General features: G+C 40.9%; 1 protein-coding gene across 2 annotated transcripts in view; it reads right to left on the bottom strand.

Moving 5' to 3' along the window:
* The window catches only part of ptpn9a (protein tyrosine phosphatase non-receptor type 9a), a 218,168-nt gene that overhangs the window by 36,169 nt on the left and 163,918 nt on the right, over window positions 1-18,081 (bottom strand). For both annotated transcript variants that reach the window (XM_060853564.1, XM_060853565.1), the window contains exon 8: window positions 7,776-7,866. In XM_060853564.1, coding sequence (XP_060709547.1) covers window positions 7,776-7,866 — 91 coding nt within the window. The remainder of the gene's footprint in view (window positions 1-7,775; window positions 7,867-18,081) is intronic.

The following is an 18,081-nucleotide window of genomic DNA, read 5'->3' as shown; positions in this document are numbered from 1 at the left end:
CAGTTGCTATACTAATTACTCCAGGTCACAAAGCTGACTAGATAACCAGGTCTGAAAATGTGTTGTTGAAAAAGCGCAGCAGGTCAGGCAGCATCCAAGGAACAGGAGACTCGACGTTTCGGGCATAAGCCCTTCTTCAGGAATGATAACCAGGTGCAACGTTAACAGCCCAGGATCCAAGTACATAGTGAAGGAGATAATTCGGCACTGTATTGAGGAATATCATACTGTTGGAGATGTTTTCTTTTTTTCAAGCAGTCTTTAAAGATACGCTGGCACTATATGAAGGTACTTTGGCTTCACAAGACAAAGTATCTGGTTTATCTCATTGGTGTTGTTGGGAGTATGCTGTTCACAATTTTCCTGTCTGTAAAACACACTTCGAATGTAATTAATTTGTTTGTTGCACTTTGTGAAGGTCTGTGAAGATGTAAAGCACTATACAAATCAATGTTTTCCACCAGGTAATGTGTTTCACTAGTATTCAGCCATCCAAATCCAAGATTTTCTGATCTTTGAAAGGAGTTTCATGTGGATTGTATTTATTTCAGATATTAGACAGATTCAATGGAGTTACTGTGCATTTCATATTTATGGTTTAAAATATTCAAACCCCTTGGGGGTAATACTGGTGGTGATGCACCTTCCATCAATGGACTGGTTGATTTTGTACAAGATCATGCTGTTCAATGTAAGTGGCCAAGCATCCATGTGAGAAACCCATAGGCAAAATCTAATGACAACTGATCTGGGGATATCTCTGGGAACTGAAACATGATCTTGAACACTCTGAACTCTTAAAATCAATAAAACTTTCACCCAATTTCTAATGAGCACCAGTAATGCTAATAAAACCACTGAGGAGCCCTCTTGTGGCACAGAGGTAAAGTCCCGGCCTGGGTTCAAGTCCCACTTGCTGCTGAGATGTATAATATCATTAGATTAGATTAGATTACTTACAGGGTGGAAACAGGCCCTTCGGCCCAACGAGTCCACACCGACCCCGCCGAAGCACAACCCACCCATACCCCTACATTTACCCCTTACCTAACACTACGGGCAATTTAGCATGGCCAATTCACCTGACCCGCACATCTTTGGACTGTGGGAGGAAACCGGAGCACCCGGAGGAAACCCACACAGACACGGGGAGAACGTGCAAACTACACAGAGTCAGACGCCTGAGTTGGGAATTGAACCCGGGCCTCAGGCGCTGTGAGGCAGCAGTGCTAACCAATGTGCCACCGTGCCGCCCATAGATCTGAACAGATTGATTAGAAAAATAGTTAAAATAATTTTTTTTAAAAATCCAGAGATTTTATGTGACAGGATGTGGGAGAGGTTCACAAAATCTTGACGATTGGAATTCAGTTAATAAAAAGCTTAAAGAGGAACTTCAGGCCTTACAAAAGATGCAACAAGTGTGGCATTTGTGGAAAAATCCTGAGAATTTTGGAATTGGACTTAAAATTGCATGCCTGAGGAATGGGATTGAATGAGTTGGTGTCTGTAGGAGAGTCTAGTGGACATCCCACTAGTGGTGGCAACAGAAGAGGAAAAGGAAAGCAGCCTTCAACTACCTATCCCTTTGAAACGAGCAATCAAAATTATGTCTTCAGATTCTGACCACATCTATTAAACAAAATAGCCAGAGTAAGCATGCATTGATAATTACTCCCTCAGAACATTTTAGCTCTCATGCAAAGAGAACTGCGTATTTAAAGTTTCTATTTAAGTCGCGTCGTAAGTGGTTTATGTGGATGGATTCAAAATTAAGCTGGACAAAGTGGAAGATGGAGTGGTGCTAGGGTGGGGAAAGAAGGTAAATACAAAATTAGTTGGAAAGAATTGGTTAAAGGAGGATATTAAAAGTGGATACAGAGGCTAGTATAACATAAAGGAATACTTTTCCTTAGCTAGTATAGCATTAAAGGATACTTTTCAGTTAGAGCAGTGCAGTTAGGATCACTGGCAGAGTGACACTAATCCATTCCATCTTTGTTTGGCAACACGAAGCAAAGGCAAGTGCCATTCTCTCCATTTTGTTGGAGTTGTCCAAGCTTTTAGCTTTAAAATAATGCTGGAGACCCTATAGTGTAATGAGATACTCCTGCCTGCTCTCCTAGTGTTTTTTTTAAATGTTAAAGTAACTTAACAGTGTGATGCAATAGTGTCCGTTTGCCTGGATGGGTGCAGCTCCAGTAACCCTCAAAGCTGTGTATCATCCAACATAAAACAGCCTGTTTTATTGGCACCCTATCCACCACCTTCAAATTCAGATCCATCACCATCGATGCACAGTGGCAGCAGTGTGTACCATCTACAAAGGTACAGTACAGTGACTTACCAATTCTCCTCCAACAGCATGTTTCAAACCTGCAGCCTGTATGATTGAGAAGACTAAGAGCTGCAGATGCATGAGAACCCTAGCACCCCTACCCCCTCAAGCCTACACCATCTTAAATTAAATCATCTTTCCGTCACTGTCAATGGGTTAAAATCCTAGAACTCTATTCCTAACAGTATTGAGAGGGTGCCCACATATCACACAGACTGCTCAGGGTCAAGGCAACAACTCACCATTACCTTCCTAATTAAGGGTGGGAAATGAACGCTAGCATAGCCAGTGGCACCCAAATCCAATGAATGCCTAAGACAATGTGGTAAAGACTCAGGTTTCTTCACAGCTGCCTTTCTCATTACCAGCATTGCAGAGTTCTTCCTTCTTCCTTTTTGTGGAGATATGAACACTGTACTTTTGATGAATTTGAGTGCACCCTTGATTTAAGAGACCTTCAGTAATTCCATTCTAACCTTGTCATTGTGAACAAACCCACAGATCTCCTTGACAAACTTGCTGTGTTTGGTTTCAGTCTTGGGATCAGTTTGTGAAATGCCTATCTTAATCCAACCAGAGGTGTAATTACCACAGGTACTGCTAGATGGCATCACAACTCTGCAACAGCAACACATTTAGACCACAGTGGTTGGATTAAGCTGCTTTACGCTCACCATTTGATGCTGAAATGTGGAACATGATCAATAAATTAGTTGGACAAAGCTGAAAAGTTAAATCAAGTAGTGCCTTGTGACACCAATATTTTAGAAAGAAATACCAGCAATAATGCAGTAACAAAGTGCTCGAGGCAGGTTTGATGGGAAGCAAAATACTGGACTGGCTGTCCTAGTTAAGACACAATCCCAGGTAAACGACCAAAAGAAACAAAGACAGGAAAGACAGATTTAAAAAGGTCACAAACTTGACTGAGAACCTGCTAACCTCACTCTCCTGGATCACTTCTGGGAAAAACAGACAAGCAGTATAGCACAATGCCTTCACTTGTCAGAGGGAAATTCCAACTGTCAGCAGCAAGTGTGAAAACGTGAAACTCAAAGGCAGCAACAAGAAACTGGGGACATGATTTGGCTTTTGGAGAGGAAATGCAGACATGCAAGACAAAGATGTTGGACTCACTTATTTCTGCAATTTAAATAATTAGTAACTGCAGAAACAGGAAAATATATTCAAGATTAATTGTATTGAGTTGATTATGAACTGATGTTATGCAAAACAAAAGGCAAACAAAGATCTAGTGAATAATTTTTTAAAACATAAAAAGCCTCTAAATGAATATTTACAAAAGATAGCAGCTGATGCGTTAAAATAAGCAAACAATCAGTTTGCTCTGTGCATCACATAATGAGGTGGCTTGACAGATCTCAGTCTCAGAGTATACTGGACAAGACCAGCTAGATTAGATTACCTACAGTGTGGAAACAGGCCCTTCGGCCCAACAAGTCCACACCGACCCGCTGAAGCGCAACCCACCCACACCCCTACACTTACACTTACCCCTTCACCCAACACTACGGGCAACTTAGCATGGCCAATTCACCTAACCTGCACATCTTTGGACTGTGGGAGGAAACCGGAGCACCCGGAGGAAACCCACGCAGACACGGGGAGAATGTGCAAACTCCACACAGTCGGTCGCCTGAGGTGGGAATTGAACCCAGGTCTACTGGCGCTGTGAGGCATCAGTGCTAACCACTGTGCCACCGTGCCACCCTAAGCTCTGGTGTTCCTTTAACTTCCTTGTTTCTTTACCACTCTCCATTTCAAAATACAGTATGATGATGCCAGTTTAGTTCCTGTAAACATGAAATCGTGGTGCCATCTTGTACTTATTGCAATCTGTGGAGTACCTTATGGAAAAGTGCAATATTTAGGTTGTCTGTACTGTATTTATGGGAAAGTTAAAAGTCACAAAACAACAAGTTATAATCCAACAGGTTTAATTGGAAACACACTAGCTTTCGGAGCGACGCTCCTTCATCAGGTGGTTGTCCATGAAGGAACGTCGCTCCGAAAGCTAGTGTGCTTCCAATTAAACCTGTTGGACTATAACCTGGTGTTGCGTGACTTTTAACTTTGTACACCCCAGTCCAACACCGGCATCTCCAAATCATGACTACTATCGTATTTATGGGAGGTCTTGTTGTAGGAAATGTCCTTCAAATTTACAGAGCAAAGTAATATCCACTTGCAAGCCCGTTGTCAAATCCATCTATGCTCTCTCCCTATCAGTAATCTCCTGAGCCCTTCAGGATCCTTGCATTGTTCCAATTCTAACCTCCTGTTTATCTCTCAGATTATGAAGCTGCACCTTTAGTGGCTGTACCTTCAGCTGCCTGAAACCTAAACTCTGGAATTCACTTTAAATCTCTGTTTCTCAGGCACACATTTCTCCTTCAAATTGTTCATTAAACATACTTTTTTGACCAAACTCTCCGAATATCTTGTTATGGGTGTCAGATTTTATCTAAGAACACTATTGTGAAACACCTTGGGATATTTTGCTGCATTAAAGATAACATACAAATACGAATTGTTGTCAGTCAAGAAAATAGATTCCATGACAGACTACCAGATGTGAAATGGGGACTTTTTAAACTGAGAGTATTATATAAAGAAGATTTGCAGTCATAGAGATGTACAGCATGGAAACACCCTTCGGTCCAACTTGTCCATATCAACCAGATATCCTAAATTAGCCAAGTCCCATGTGCCAGCACTTGGCCCATAGCCCTCTAAACCCTTCCTATTCACATATCCATTCAGATGCTTTTAAATGTTGTAATTGTATCAGCCTTCACCACTTCCTCTGGCAGCTCATTCCATACACGAAGGTCACTCCACAGCCTCCAAAGCTCCAGGGAAAACAGTCCCAGCCTATACAGCTTCTCCCTGAAGCTCAAACTCTCCAAGCCTGGCAACATCCTTGTAAATCTTTTCTGAACCCTTTCAAGCTTCACAACATCCTTCCTATAGTTATTGAAACACAAAATAAAACTTGGTTATTCTGGATTTCTGTGTGGGCATTGTACATTTCACCATTACTTGCTTCCAAATATACTTCAGATCAAGCTACAGAACTGCCTGCCACACAGCCTGACACCCATCTGAAAACAGTGACTGCACTCTCACGATCCGCAAATATTTCTCTGTATGCTTGATGACAAGTGGAGAGGCAGCAAATAATCGCCAATCTGTCTCCAGCTGACACCAGAGGCTCAGGAAGCCATTTCTTGAGGTGATCCATTGTCCTGGTGCCAGAATTTACTGCCCAACGCTATACAACTGAGTGGCTTGCTAAGCCACTTCAATAGGTAGTTAAGAGTCACTTAGCATTTACCTAAGTTAACTTACGTTTTCCCAGCTGCCTTAATGGGTTTTGTACTTGCATTTTAGCATGGCACGGTGGCTCAGTGGTTAGCACTGCTGTCTCACAGCGCCAGGGACCTGGGTTCAATTCCCGCCTCGGACAAATGTCTGTGTGGAGTTTGCACATTCTCCCGTGTCTGCGTAGGTTTCCTCCGGGTGCTCCGGTTTTCTCCCACAGTCACAAAGATGTGCAGTTCAGGGGAACTGGCCATGCTAAATTGCCTGTAGTGTTAGGTGGATTAGTCAGGGGAATCGGTCTGGGTGGTTGCTCTTCGGAGGATCAGTGTGGACTGGTTGGGCTGAAGAGCCTGTTTCCACATTCAGGAATCTAATCTAATCTCTGTATCACTTGTCCAGGCTTTAAATTGGTACATTAGCCATTCAACTCAATGAATTAAAAGCTGAAAATGCTGGAAACATTCAAGTGAGGCAAGATCTGCATTGAGGAACAGAGTTGATGCATCAGCTTGCAGACCTCCTCCTCTGACAGTTCGGATGAAAGGCCTTTGATTTGAAACATTAACATGGTTTCTTCTCTCCACAGATGCTGCCAGACCTGCCGAATGCTTTCAGCATTTTCTGTTTTTATTTTAGTTTTCCAATACCTGCAGCTTTTTATATTCTTTTCATTCACCATTTTGGCTGCATGTGGACCTTTAAAAAGCTGCTGCATGTACCTCTGTAGCAACAGTGACTGTAATTTTAAAAACAGCTTATGGTCGGTCTGGGGATACTCTGGGATGCCTGCTGACTTTAAGTATTTGTAAGCTCCGTCCTTTGACTACATCAGAGGCTTTTCTTTCAAATGCGAGCTTACACTCAGAAAATCTCATTATTGCAAGACAATAACCTCCCAATGAGCTGGAAATTTGACATAAAAACTGAAAATACTGGAGAAACTCAGCATCTGTGGAGAAAGAAAGAGTTAACTTTTCAAGCTCTTGAAGAAACTCAAAATATTAACTCTTTCTGTCTCCACAGATGTCATCAGATCTGCTGAGTTTCTCCAGTGCTTCCTGTTTTTATTAGTTCCCACCTTCACATTAGTCTTCAGGAGTACTCAAAAGGAAATTCTAACATGAAATAAATGAACACCTGTTCCTATTTAATCAGTTTCAAAATAGTGAGAATTCCCAAGCATTCTCACTGCGCCTCCAAGTCCCAATTACAGGGAAAAAGAATTGGGTCACGGATAGCTCTATGCTTTGATTAAACACCCAGGGCCCCTCAGCAATCTGATTGGAAGATCCGAGGCTTTTTATTTTGCCTTTAAAAACTGTGGATTGGAAAGAAAAAAAAAAGTTGTTTTTGAAAACAGAGATTTAGGAGGATGGCTGCATAATTTCAGAGTGAGGAGTTCAATACCTGTTGTAAATTCCATTATTTTTGTGGCTATGGGTGTCTTCTTCTGCAATGCATAGATGATCAAGTGGTGAGGAATTGTTTAAAAGTGAGGCAGATTGGTTCTCAGCTAACTAATCAGGATTGAACTAGAAACAAGCTACAGAGACAGAGAAAGAGACAGATAGACAGAGACAGAAGGGCAGAAGGGCATGCAGTTGTTCTCTGGAAAAATGCAGTCTGTCCTTTGCAGTAAAAAGCGAAAAAAAACACAAACAATGTTTCCTTGTGATCTATGAGCATTAATTAAAACCATTCTGTGATGTTAATATAAATTTAATATCTCACCGATTTGGTTTTTGTCGGTACTTTACCACAGGCATCACAGGCAGCAACATTTACAAATACTCAAAATTGCCAAGAATGCTAAATATTCAAACAGAGAGGTCAGGTTTGAAGCTGGGTCTCATCTGAACTCAGTAGAGGGTTTCTCTTGTCTACAGTGACAACACTAGGCCAGGAAATACTAGCATTACCACAGATCACTCAACAGCAGATCAAACCTAGAAAGCTAGTCCACATAACGATTAAGGCCAATATACCCTGGATATCTAGAAGACAAAGATAGAGCAGCAGTTTGGAGGGGAATGAATATCTGTGTGGGATGACTGAAATTTTAAAAGTCATACCCACTTGAACCTTCTCTTACCTCATCATGATTGAGGGATTTCAACTTCACTCTAGTTTGGTCCAAGCACAACACATCCCCATATCGATTCTTCTGCTGGTTATAGGGCTGTCTATATGGAAAGGAAAGACACTGTTAGAGAACAACCATCTTTGCCTAAGAGTATTAAACCCACTCCCTTCCATTTTCCATTCTCTATCATAAACCCTAATTCTGTTCTTTGCTGGAGGTCTCTGCCAACAGCATTCTGAACCAGCTACCAGGGAGCAGGCCACAGTAGCCGAAAACAAACAACTTTCCCCTATTCTATAGAAAGGCCCAATCATTTTAGAATGTGATTAGAATCTGCAAGTCTTACACCAAGAGGTCAAAAAGATTGAGAGATTAGGGTACCCTTACTTAAAAATTAGGTTCTTGTGGTTTCTATTGTGTATGGATAAATCAGCTGCACATGTAGTGGCTTATTTTTTGGTGTAATTCTGTAAAAGTTTCTGCCAGGTCCTGTCAAAGGACAATGAATGGCTCCCAAGAGTAACAACCTATGAATTTAGATCCTTAAAGCTGGAGGGTTACATCTCCACTTCATTAAAGTTTCACTAGATGTAATAATGTTTGGACAGTATTTCAAACATATCTGTTCTTAGCTGGCCCTGTGACGGTTGGTTGTGCTTTAGAATTGTTACAATGTTAAACCAATTCAATAACGAGTTCAATGATAACAATAGCTATGGAGCTGATGCTGGCTTGTAACAATTTAAAATATTTTTAAAAATTCTTTCATTGACTACAGTCCTCCAAGAGTCTTATTTCCCCTTTCCCGCACACTTCTGATTTTTATCTCAAATTGTGTGATGTTGCAGTTTCAATTTGGTTACTTCTACTGTTTTGTACATTTATTTGTAATCCATACAGTTCTATATATTGTAAGTCCCTCACTCAAATTGGGTGTTATTAATTGTCAGAGTTCCAGTTGAAGGTGCAATAAGAAATCTAAAAACACCGCAGTAATTCTTACATTCTGAACAATAAAATCAGATTTTCACCAATTCAGCTACAGTAAATCAGTAGTTTTGATCTTGTACCTCATGGTTTCTGATCCATCTCTTTGAAGCCAAGAATGCACAAAGTGATATGGTGCTCAGAACCAGATAACTGTGATACCTAAATCAGGTAGCACAGTCAGCTTGCCTGGCTAAACAGTTAAAAGGGTATTGCCTATCACTGACAAACACTCAATGAGACTGAGTAGAGTGTTCAAAAATGGCAAGCAGCACTTATGCTGGTCAAAGCCCAGCAGCATTGCGGAGTGTACTTCAGAGTCCATAAACATTTGCTCTTCCAACTCATGTGCAAGCTATCCTGATCAGGGCAGGTGGGATGTGCCCCAATGGGCAACAGCCCATATCAGACAAATAGAAGCCTATAAGTAAGTATAGATTTCATACACTCTGATTTGCAGACTCTTGAACACAGCATGGAGATGTACAGCATGAAAATAGACCCTTCGGTCCAACTCATCCATGCCAACCAGATATCCTAACCTAATCTAGTCCCATTTGTCAGCATTTGACCCATATCCCTCTAAACCCTACCTACTCATATACCTATCCAGATGTCTTTTAAAATGTTGTAATTGGACCAGCCTTGACCAATTCCTCTGGCAGCTTATTCTATACACGCACCACCCTGTGCATGAAAAGGTTGCCTCTTTAGGTCCCTTTTAAATCCTACCCCTCTCACCCTAAACCTATGCCCTCTAGTTCTGGACTCCCCCAACACAGGGAAAAGACCCTATTTACCCTATTCATGCCTTATAGCCTTTAAGATCACCCCTCAGTCTCTGACTTTCCAGGGAAAACAGCTCCAGCCTATTCAGCCTCTCCCTATAGCTCCAATCCTCCAACCCTGGCAACATCCTTGTAAATCGTTTCTGAACCCTTTCAATGTTTGTTTCACATGCTCCAACAAAGCATCTTGGGATGTTTTATTACCTATCAGTTGCTACAAAAATACAAGTTGTCTTCGATTTTGACAGATTTTGTGCATAGCAGCAACACAACTGACCAAAAAGCAGTAAATCACAAAAGTCAAGGAGCATTGAAGATCTAGACTAATCTTATGAAATGAGCTGAAAAATGTGTTGCTGGAAAGGCGCAGATCAGGCAGCATCCAACGAGCAGGAGAATCGACGTTTCGGGCATAAACCCTTCTTCAGGAATGAGGAAGCAGTCTAAGATAAAAGGTAGGGAAGGAGGGACTTGGGGGAGGGGCATTGGGAATACGATAGGTGGAAGGAAGTTAAGGTGAGGGTGATAGGCCGGAGAGGGGGTGGGAGCGGAGAGGTCGGGAAGAAGATTGCAGGTTAGGAAGGCTGTGCTGAGTCTGAGGGTTGGGTCTGAGATAAGGTGGGGGGGAGGGGAAATGAGGAAACTGGAGAAATCTGAGTTCATCCCTTGTAGTTGGAGGGTTCCTAGGCAGAAGATGAGGTGCTCTTCCTCCAGGCGTCGTGTTGCCATGGTCTGGCGATGGAGGAGGCCAAGGACCTGCATGTCCTTGGTGGAGTGGGAGGGAGAGTTAAAGTGTTCCGCCACGGTGCGGTTGGGTTGGTCGGTGCGGGTGTTCCAGAGGTGTTCTCTGAAATGTTCCGCAAGTAGGCGGCCTGTCTCCCCACATCTGCAGTCCTCACTTTCTCCTAATCTTACAAAATGTAGGTTAGCGTCAACCAAACTTCGGATATAAAAAGTAGTCATATTTAAGTGGAGTGTCAATTTTTATTCTGAATTTGTTAAGTACTCAAGTTAAGTTCAGGGACAATGTCTTGGACATGTCCTTGTGAAATCCTGCAAACTATCCTCCTTTCTGGTTCAAACAGTCACAGGATAAAGTCAATGAAGGACAATGGGACTCAGCTCATCTCGGCTTACACCACAATTACTGCTCCTCAGGAGGTGGTAAAAGTATTTTTCTGTCAACCAGATAATTATATTCTACAAGCTGCAGGTATCTACACAATAAGCTTAAAACCAGATGCCAGTTGGTGTTCAGATGGCAGCTGTAGCTCAGTGGATACCACTCTAAGCTCTGAGTCAGACAGTTTAGTGTTTGTGATCCAACCTGCAGTCTGGAGCACATAAAGTAGACCTGACACTTTACTGCAGTACAGAGAAAGTGCTGCACCATTGGAAGTGTCATTTTTCAGATGAGATGTGAACTCAAGGCCGTTTTCTCCCTCAGGCAAATTTAACTGATGCTGTGACATTATTTTGAAGACGACCGTGGGAGTATCTCTTGTGTCCTGGCCAATAATTATTTCTCAATCAACATCACAAAACATGATAAATTACTTCTGCAGGAGCTTGCATTGCATGATTGGCTATGACATTCCTACATTACAACAGTGAGTTAACATCAAGGGCATGATTTTCTCCTCCTTGTCATGGTGATTGGCCCTGGATAGATTTGTCACTCTGCAATGAAATGCTGGGTAACAAGGTCCACAGGTGACCTCCTTGATTTACTACCATTTAAGGTCCTTAAATGATCAATTCCTGGCACGTCTGGGTCTCAATTCATATAAACTGAAGTAGGAGCAGCAGTAGGCACCTCAAGCCTGCTCCACCAATCAATATGATCACGGCTGATCATTGAGTTCAATACCTCTACCCCATGTTAAAGGATACTGCACTGGTCTTGTCTCAGACTCTCTTCTCCCATTCACGAGACCTGAAAGCAAAGCATCTTTAAGCCCTGATGCTCTAGTGACAATCCCTAGGACTCAAAAGTTAAGAGATTTTCTGAAAAGGCTTGTCGCTTAGGTTGTGGGTGAAGTTCACCGACCTGACGCGCTTTTCTGCAGACATTTCTATAGCTTGATGGGTCACGTTGTCAGTTTGTGGTTGGTGGTTTGTGCAGTCTGATGTGTGTGTCTGGTACGTAAAGTACCAGAAAACGGAGACACAAGTACCAGGCGGGTCAGACTACCAATGCTTCACTGGAAGCGCACTGACAATGTCACCCAATGAGGTGATGAAACATTTGCAGTAAAACACATCCACTCAGCAAATGAATCTACAACCTGACTCAGAAATTTCAGGCCTTTGATTAGACTGCAGCTTCTGACAGGGTGGCTTCAATACTGAGGCATATAATTTGCCCAGAAGCAACCAGAACCTGAAAAACAAATAAAGCCATGACTGTACTAGCATGTGGACCGTTGTACCTAAAACCAATTCTCCTTTTCCTGTCACTTCTTCACTTCAGCATCAGTTTGACTAAGCAATCTCACGATTGTTCTTGAACTAAATGTCGATATCCTCAAACACCTTTGAAACATTGGCACATAATCTAGGTCAACACTTCAAGTACTGAGGTGTGTGGGCTGAGGGGGTACTTTTTTGATGAAATGTGAAACCAAAGCTTCTGTGGAACTGTACAAAGAGGATCAATTACCTTGATTTCTCAAACTGGGAGCTAGCTTTAATTGCAAAGAACACTGACTACAATTCAAAAGGTAATTACTTGGAAATAGAGCACTCTGAGATCTCCTGAGGAGAGATAAGGCATAATACCAATGCCAATAAAGTCCTTTAGCCCCAATGAATTATTTCCCCCACATCATCATAAGTGAATTTGAAGATGATTGCTGGCCTCTCAATGTGGTTCAAAATGGATTATCATGACAAAATCCTTCTTACACACAGCTGATTCAAAAGAACAAGATCAATTCTTTCAAGTGTGGTTAAAAAGATGACATTTAACTCTAGGATCTAGCAGCAACTAATTTCATAAGAAAAGTGGGATGCATCATAATAATTTGGAACATCATGTATAAAGCCAAACAGCTCCTATCTTCTTCTACTTGTAACCACAACTACTATTAGAAACTACCCTGAACTGAAACCACACAGTGCAACCTAATTGTTCACTTTCCAAGATTATTGAACATGGACTGACCACAGTGTAACCACACAATAAGTAAATGTTAAATATAGAACTCCACGGAACTTACAAACTGCAGCCATGGATTACATACAAATCAATGACCTGCACTGGAAAAAAAACCTTTACCAAACAAGACAGGCGAGTATCTGGCTCAACTGTTCATTACTTAAGTTTAGAAAGTTTCAGAAATTTGCTGCCTGAAAGGATGATGCAAACAGATTCAACAGTAACTTTCAGAAGGAAATTGACTGCAAAGGATATTTTTTAAAAAGCTATAAGGAGAGCTCCTGACAAGGGGACCAATTGGATAGCTCGAACAAAGAGTTGACATGACTATCTTATGAGCTTTGTCATTCCATGGTTCTATTTGGGCAAAATCTGGGCCAAAACTAAACAAACCATACACTGAAAACAGTAAAAGAAACATTTCATCATACAACTTTAGAACTGCATCCATCCTAGTAAAATTCAAACAGCTGTATGTTACTGTAAAACATGGACATTGTTAATCACATCATGGTCAAAGCAGAGTCCGATGTTTACGTGTAAGCTTGATACCTGCTTCAAAATATTGGCACTATAGGGTTCTAAATGTGAAGAATATAAAATGAGAAGGTCGCTTGTAAAAAAGAAAGTAAAAATAGTTTAGGTTAACTGGTTCTGTCAGCTCTGTGTAAACACATTGAAGTGTTTGTTTATAACTTGGAAACAGTGACGTAAAGCAACTTTCTTTAATGCCAAGATATTTCTCTGGAGCCACTACTTCCCAGTGACAAAGTCAGGCTAAAAGTAAACAGCACTCTTATGCTGCTTCAAATCCAAGACGTCTGATTCTGTGTACAGTTTATATTGGGATTTCACTGCCATTGGTAGTTACTACAATAAATCAATATCGTTTGACAGGAACTGTAGGACTCACTTATAGAAAGCATCTTTAAACTTTATGTAATTTTAGACATTCATTCCTGCCAAAATTACTAAAGTGAGCTTTTAACAGGTAAGTCCCTTCTCATGGGTTACTGAATGCGTATTGCTACAAGTGTAACAAATTCCTCCTCCTCCATCCCCAATCTATTCTGCTCGCAAATTGAGCAGTTATTGAACAGATAATGCTTATTCTTACAGTTAATGGCAGCCAGGAAAAGGACTATTGTTCCATTCAGTTACTGTGCCTTAACCATTATAGTTCTGATCTTCATATGATGCTCCTCACTTGGCTAAGAAGCAATGTAAACAGCTGAAACTTGTTTTATAGCTACAAAGCTTTCATTTAATAACATCTCCACAATATATCTCAGTATCATGCATTAAGTATTCAATGATAATGGAACTCTCTCCTGAATGGGTGAAAAAAAAATTGAAAAAAAAATTGTCAGGCCTCTGAATCACAGAAGATTGATGTATTATTATTTTCCGTATTACTAACCCAAACTACTTTTTCTTCATGGTTAACACAAATGCTTCTAAAATTGATTTCAATCAAGCAATGTCATTGTTGATAACTTCAATCAACCTGTTCAGACAATGTTACTGCATATGTCAAGGGCAGACCCTCTGGCCTCGAAAGGCAATGTCAGCATCTAATACAAAAGCCAATTTTCATCACTTAGCAATTTCTGACAGTTGCACAGCGGGCCTTGTGGTGTGGTGGCAGTGTCCCTGCCACTGGCCGAGGATGCCCTGGTTCAAGTCCCACCTGCCCCAGACTTGTCATAACATCTCTAACAAGGAATAAAAATATCAGCACATCACAACATTAACGGGCACCATTGTGTGAAGACGTTTTGTGGATATCAAAAGTTCTTTTCATACTTTAGAAATGCAGCTGATGGCAAAGTTCTGGGTCACCTCCCTTGGCTACACCAACAATTTGAACAAAACCAGATTTCAATCATAAACTGACCGAAAAATCAGTCCGTAAGGGTGTAATAGGGTCAAGGCAGCTGGTTTTCCACTCTAAACACAAGATACTGGTGCAATGCTCATTCTCACACTCTGTTAAGGAAGTTGAATCTGTGGGGACTAGTTCCCCAATCTTCGCACAACAATGAAATGTAATGTCAGACTTGGTACATATTTCTTAACTTGCTCCAAGTTCCAATCTCTGGGCTCACTGGTCTTCATTAACACAGGCTGGCAAAGCCTTGGTTTTAAGATACCTATCCTAAGTTCAAATGCATCCAGAGCTTTGCCCCTCCTAAACACTTCCACATTCTCCGGCCTTATAACCTATGAATATCTCTGAGAATTGTAATCTCTTATGCAGCCCTCATTTATTTTTGTTAACTTTGATTGGTGACTATCAGCAACGTAGGTTCTATCCCTTTCTTCAACCTGCGTATTTCTACTTTCTTTGAAATGCTGCTTAGAATACATCTCTGTATCCAAGCTATTAATTGCCTGTCTAATACATCTTATACATCTCAGCAGCAAATTTTGTTCAAAACACTCTTATGAAGTACATTGGCACATTTTACTATGTTAAAATAAGGGCTTGGTGGCACGGTGGTACTGTCACTTGAACATAGGGGTAATCCATAGGTTTTGAGTAACAGTCTGGAGACATGAGTTCAAATCCCACTACTTTGGGCAGATGACTGTGTAGTGGTGATATCTTTGGACTAGGAATTCAGAGGCCCAGGCTAATGTCCTGGGGGACACATGTTTGAATCCCACCATAGTAACTACCAGAATTTTAATTCAACGACAATATAAAATGTTGGTAACCAATCATTGATTGTCGTAAAAAACAATGTCCTTTAGGGAAGGTAATATACCATCCTTACCTGGTGAATCCAGACCTATAGCAAGTGTGGTTGAGTCTTAACTGCTCTCTGAAATGGCTAAGAAAGTCACTTAGTTCAAGGGCAATTAAGAATGGGCAAACATTTCAAGCATTTTCAGCGACACCTACATCCCACAGGGAGAATTATTAAGAATTGATAGCTGGGAATTTAAATTCAGTGAACCAAATCTGAAATAAAAAACTATCAGTAATTGTTATCATGAAACTATTAAATTATCAGAAAATGAAAACTACCTTGGTTCCTTAATGTTATTTAGGACATCTGTTCTTACCTGATCTTGCCTATATGTGACACCAGACTCTTAGCAATATGATCGACTCTGTTCTCAAAATCACAATTAGTTACTCAAGATGGGTCACCACTACCTTTTCCAGAAAAATTAGTGATGGGCAATAAATTATGGCTTTGCCAGTGACACACATCAGGTAAATGAATAAAACAATTGTTATCGTTGACAACAGAAGTACACTGTGCTCATGAAACTGGATGAGATTAGTTGACAAAAATATGAATGCACCAGGCTGTTGCTGAAGAGGGAGGGAAGAATCCTAGTTTCATTCCTCTGAGCTTTCCAAGCTTAACACTCGAGTTCCTAAAGCTGCCTCAGCTGTTCAACATTTTAATGAGCCAAGTGCATATTGTTGAACACACTGCAATCAGTTGGAGTCCCAATCAGCCACAGATAATGAGCAAGGAGTTGAGCAGTGCATAAGAACTGGAGCTTTAAAAAAATTTGGTTCATTAGTTCAACGATTTATAGGGATGGTAGACTGTGGAGAAATGCACCACAGCTTTATTATTTACTGCATATCCAAAATTTGAACTTCACAAATTGTCACGTCAAACAGCTGTGCAGCAATTCAACACCTCAAGAACCCAAGATTCAGAAAGAGCAAATGCCTTAAATTACTGAACTTCCATAGTTGTGTGATGTACTCATTATTGGAACAGTACCTGTGCTTTGCTATCCAATTGAGAGAGTCAGGAGGTAATTCTTTTGGCCAAACTATTGTTGCAACAGTTTGATACACCTTCTTAATCTTGCAATTACCAGTTGACAAATCAAAACTGTGTTAAAATAGTCAGTCCAGATTTTTAATACGCAATATTGAGCTTCTTATTGTTTACAGATTAACCAAATTTGACTCTAGGCTGCATATGAAAGTTCATTTTAAATTAATATTTCTTTTCATCTTATAACCCTCTTGTACCAAGCAGTTGCCCTCAAAATACCATCTGAAAATCACCTTGTGAGGTGTGACAGCACATGTTGACCTAACTTTGTTTTGTACCTGAATAAGTAATTCTTTGCAATGGCACAGCTAGCAATTTTACTCAGAAAATACAACATGCCTCAGGTCATTCCATGATACAGCCCACTAACACAGAACCTTTGTGGGTTTTTGTGTAAGTAGTGCAGATAATTTGGCATAAAACAATCCTCAGTCAAGAACAGCAGTGACCAACTGGATTATGTTGTCATCAGTTACTAGTGATGTAATTTATCAACAATCAAATGCTATTTGTTCAGGGCAGCTGCCAAAGGAGACAAGAAATCGATCCATGTTATCTTTCACTATATTTTATACCATTACTGGCACTTCTCTCCAGTGAAAATGAAATTATGAATTAGAATCCCTACAGTGTGGAAAAAGACCATTAGTCCCAACAAGTCAACACCGACCCTTCGAGGAGTATCCCACTCAGACCCAATTCTCCACACTTCCCCTAACTAATGCACCTAGCTTACACATCCCTGAGCACTGTGGGCAACGCAACATGGCCAATTCACCTGACCTGCACATCTTTGGATTGTGGGAGGAAACTGGAGCACCCGGAGGAAACTCACGCAGACACGGGGAGAATGTGCAAACTCCACACGGACAGTCAAACCCAGGTCCCGGGCACTGTGAGGCAGCAGTGCTAACCACTAAGTCACCACGCTGCCTCACAGTATGAATAGATCACTGTGCTGCTACCACATATTCCATAGTTGCTGTTAGCTACCGCAACTAAAAAAAGAAAACTTTCAATATAGACAGGAATAGAAACATGTTAATACCGCATTATTACCTAAATTCATGGTCTTACTTTAACAGAGTGCCACGAGGGGGATTGATGGTATCTGACACACGAGTAGCAAACACCAATAACACAAGACCAGGATACTATCTCTGTAGGGCACAAATTAAACATACAACTTTGAGCTTCCTAAATGTGAACTATGGGATTCTGCTGAAAACTAATAAATATCCACTTATTCTCACATAGAATCAAACTTTTATAGCTGAAACACTCCATTGATGGAATCAACTCTTGTCAAACCTCATTATTCTCTCACCTAGCTTTTGTCTCTCATTTAACATGCTCTTTCATATTTTACAAAAATACTGAATCAGCAATACATTTAAGGGACAAGTCTTCCTTCTCTGACCTTGACTAGATTGAAAAATTCCTAATCTGAGCAGTGAAACTAAAAGCCCCTTACTGCTGGCCTCCAAGTGCCACATGTGAGCAGCTTTAAGTTGAATGTTAAGTTAGCCACTTTCACTCATATTTATAGACTATCATTCTATAGT

The sequence above is a fragment of the Hemiscyllium ocellatum genome, chromosome 42 (assembly GCF_020745735.1).
Source record: "Hemiscyllium ocellatum isolate sHemOce1 chromosome 42, sHemOce1.pat.X.cur, whole genome shotgun sequence".
NCBI classification, from domain to species: Eukaryota; Metazoa; Chordata; class Chondrichthyes; order Orectolobiformes; family Hemiscylliidae; genus Hemiscyllium; species Hemiscyllium ocellatum.
The sequence above is the reverse complement of the archived record's forward strand: the minus strand, read 5'-3'. Positions and strand labels throughout refer to the sequence as shown.